The sequence below is a fragment of the Arachis hypogaea genome, chromosome 7 (assembly GCF_003086295.3).
Source record: "Arachis hypogaea cultivar Tifrunner chromosome 7, arahy.Tifrunner.gnm2.J5K5, whole genome shotgun sequence".
Lineage (NCBI taxonomy): Eukaryota > Viridiplantae > Streptophyta > Magnoliopsida > Fabales > Fabaceae > Arachis > Arachis hypogaea.
The window spans coordinates 54,698,621-54,702,326 of NC_092042.1; the positions used below are offsets into that span (position 1 = coordinate 54,698,621).

A 3,706-nucleotide genomic window follows, 5' to 3' on the forward strand; every position below is an offset into this window, starting at 1 on the left:
TGTTTTGGAGTATTCAAAGAGATGTTATATTTATATTAGATGGATTTTAATATAATTATGTTATAATAATTATCATGATTATATAATTATTGTTAAAATTAAAGTCATATTTTTTATTTTAGTGATATTTTTTAAATAACACTTTTTAAAAACGTCATTTAACAATAAAAAAATATTATTTTAATTTTAACAATACTTTTTGACACATCGTAATTATTATAATCACTCTAGCTAATATAATTTTATTAGAATGAGCCTCTGTATTATTCTTTTAGAAAAAAAGTATATACAAAATCAATACGTGCTTTTATCTAGAAGAGAAGATGCACTAATACGTGAAAAAAATATGATTTACATTTCTTAAAAAAACAAAATAAAACCTAAAAGAATTTTTAATTTACAATTCAATTACTAACTGCAAGACTGCATTGAAGGCACATAAACTACTTACAAGCAGTGAATACATGTTCATGTGAGCGCCCACCGTATCTTAATTGCTTCGACTAAAGAGAATACAAATTAAATGATCCCTGGAGAGGAAGAGTTTCTAGAAGAAAAGGAACATATAGTTTGACATACTACAAAGTATCTGCTATATACTATGCAACTAAGACAACAGTTGGTGTGAACAGGATCGAAATTCGATCATCTACCACTAAGATTGTTAACTTGGGAAAACATTGTCCCAGAATAATCTTCAGTAGCCGGTACTTGGGTTGATCCATTATTGTTATTTACTTCTTGATGAGGAAGTTCACTAGCGGCATTATTATCATCAACCGAGGCGGGGTTGGAAATGGAACTATGATTAGGTAGAGTAGGAGGGGTAGGAACAGAAGCAGAGGAGTTGCTGAGGTCTTCAACCTTTCCTTGCGTGAAAGCATCTTGAAGCTGCAATGCATACTCCAAATTCCACAACACATCGCCCATTGTAGGCCTATCAACACCATGATCAGCCAAGCACTTCTCAGCAGCCTCTGCAAATTTCTTCATGGATTCAGCGTTCAAAGAACCAATAAGATGAGGATCCACAATTTTCTCAAGCATCCCCTTTCTCTTCCACTGCATTGCCCAATCAGCCAAGTTTACTTGTTCTCTAGGCAACTGAGGATTAATGGCGGCCCTCGCGCATAACGCCTCAAGCAACACCACCCCAAATGAATACACATCGGATTTTTCAGTCAATTGTTGCCTCCTGAAATACTCAGGATCAAGATATCCAAAGCTACCCTTGACGGCAGTGCTAACATGGCCTTGGCCCATAGGAGCATCTTTGGAGAGGCCGAAATCGGAAACCTTGGCCGTGAAATTCTCATCAAGGAGAATGTTGGTGGTCTTAACATCACGGTGGATGATACCTTGTGTTGTGCCTGTGTGGAGGTAGTGAAGGCCGCGGGCCGCTCCGATGCAGATCTCTAATCTCTGCTTCCAAGAAAGAGGAGGCAAATTCTTCCCATAAAGATGCTCCCTGAAATGTCCATTAGGCATGTATTCATAAACAAGAATCATCTCATTGTTTTCATCGCAGTATCCAATCAACGAAACCAAATGTCTGTGTCTTAGCTTAGACAGCATTTGAATTTCAGTTTGGAATTCGTTGATGCCTTGTTCTGATTGTGGATTCCCTCTCTTAACAGCAACTTTAGTCCCTTCATCAATCACACCTAAATACACATTACCAAATCCTCCGACACCTATAATATTATTGGAGTCAAAGCTCTTGGTAGCATCTTGCAACTCTGCAAACGAGAAAAACCTGCCTAGTCCCATGGTTAAGGAGTAGAAATTGCTCTTGTTAGACCCCAATGAGTTCTTGCTACTTAAGAAGCTTGCGTCACCAGCATGCAAAGGGAGCAACCATGAAGAGAAACTATTCCTTTTTTGCCAATCCGGCGGTCTCTTTTGCCACTTCATCACCATCGCACCAAGACCTACAAAGGCTCCAAACATCATTGCAAAACCAACCGCTGCCACCGCACCGCGGTTTGAACCACCGGCTTTTCTTCCATCAACACCAAATTCACCATCCAAACTGTCCACGGAATTGCTTATCTTCAAGACCTCAATTCCATTCATAATTGCATTGCCATTCCCACCCTCAGCATTTGCAGGACCAACCTGAACCATTAGCCCCTCAGACATCAAAGAAGCATTAATCACAATGTCTTTGTAATAAGGTGTTGCCAAAGCTCCAGTAATAGCTGACAAATCCAAATTGGGAACTGCCATTTTTCCATTGACATATACACTAAAATAGAGTTCATTTAGCCCTTTGCTCACGATATCACAGAAATGCAGTCTTACAAGGTAATCAAAAGCGGTGTCCACATCAAATTTCCACGAGACATTGAAATTAGGCTCGTTAACACCAGCATCACCCATCTCCATGGCAGAAGCATAAACTGTTTGCGGTGCGATGAGAGGAGAAATGGTTGGTGTATTGGAAGGGAACTTAATGGCAGTGGTAGCCACAGAAACACTCTTTGCCGAATTCTTGTTTGTGAGGTAAGGTGCATCAGAATCAGATACCCATGTTCTTCCCAGTGTGTCATTTGATGAAGTTATTAAAGGACCACCATTGTTGATGCGATGAGCCGTTTGGAAAGCGTAGTTGCTCAAGCCCGAAAAGTCTCCAACGGGAAAAAGCGATGTGGCGGTGTCGAATATGAGGTTATCAGGAGCTGAAACAAGCTCAATGGCATTGATAAATGCTGCGGAGTCCTTGGTTGGAATGAAGAATATGGACAAGTGAGGCTCTGTGGCATTGATGAGGAACTCCTTGACAATGGTGGTGTCATTGTTGACGTTGAAGCTATGAAGCAAAACATACTTATCTGTGTTCACAGAGAAGGTAGCCTTGTGAAGTTCAAAGATAGTGTTCTCGATTGGGTAGAAATGAAGGCGAAGCCAATGAAAACCAGGATGGCTCAGAGGGAATGAATATGTAGCCTGATGAATGAAGATCCTGGCGTTTGAGTAGATTGGGGAGGGTAGTTTGGGAATTGGTTCGTTGGATGAGACTTTGGTGTCATCAGTGGCTTGCAAGAAGGAGCTTGATTCAGATTCTGATTTGAATCTTCTTCCATCAGGGAGGGTTGCTACTTTTTCAGCACCGCAATCTATCAGGAAATTATCTTTTGGAGTGAAGTTGTTTAAAGCAGATGTTGCGCATGAGTTAGAGATTAACACCACAATGATAATAAGGAGGGTAGGCATTGAAGATCAAATTCAAGACAAGAGAATGCTACATTATTATTTCTAAACCTTTTGTTAGTCTGTATTTTGGTTTAGAATTAGAATAAGCGGAAGCCTGAAAAGGAAAAGTGGTGTGTTGTGTGACATAATAATTAGACAAAGAACGTGAGTAGTAATTTTTGTGCTTTGAGAAATTCTTTCTTTGGCTTTATTTAGCATCTACCAATCGAGAAAGTAGGGATCCAAAATGGTTGGGAGGATTTGATTGGAATAGGTCAAACATCTCATGACCTTGCGTTTGATTTGGAATTCAGATTGTTGCCGCGGATAAATGGTGATTTTGGTCCTTTAGAGCTTGGATGCTTTTCAAGTAGTGGATGCTATATGTAACTCTTCAAGTCAAGGCTGAAACTTGGTTGAAAGGAAAGAAAATATTTACACACTCCAATGTTAGCATGTTATCACTTATGAACAATGTAAAAAATTACTTTCAATCCATAAAACTTAATTA

The 3,706-nt window shown here is 39.3% G+C and overlaps 1 protein-coding gene across 1 annotated transcript; it reads right to left on the reverse strand.

Moving 5' to 3' along the window:
• Positions 1-476: 476 nt before the first annotated feature.
• Positions 477-3,706, reverse strand: LOC112703117 (probable receptor-like protein kinase At4g39110). Its single transcript, XM_025754436.3, has one exon. It carries the CDS (start codon positions 3,214-3,216, stop codon positions 646-648), a length of 2,571 nt encoding a protein of 856 aa, XP_025610221.1. The 5' UTR covers positions 3,217-3,706; the 3' UTR covers positions 477-645.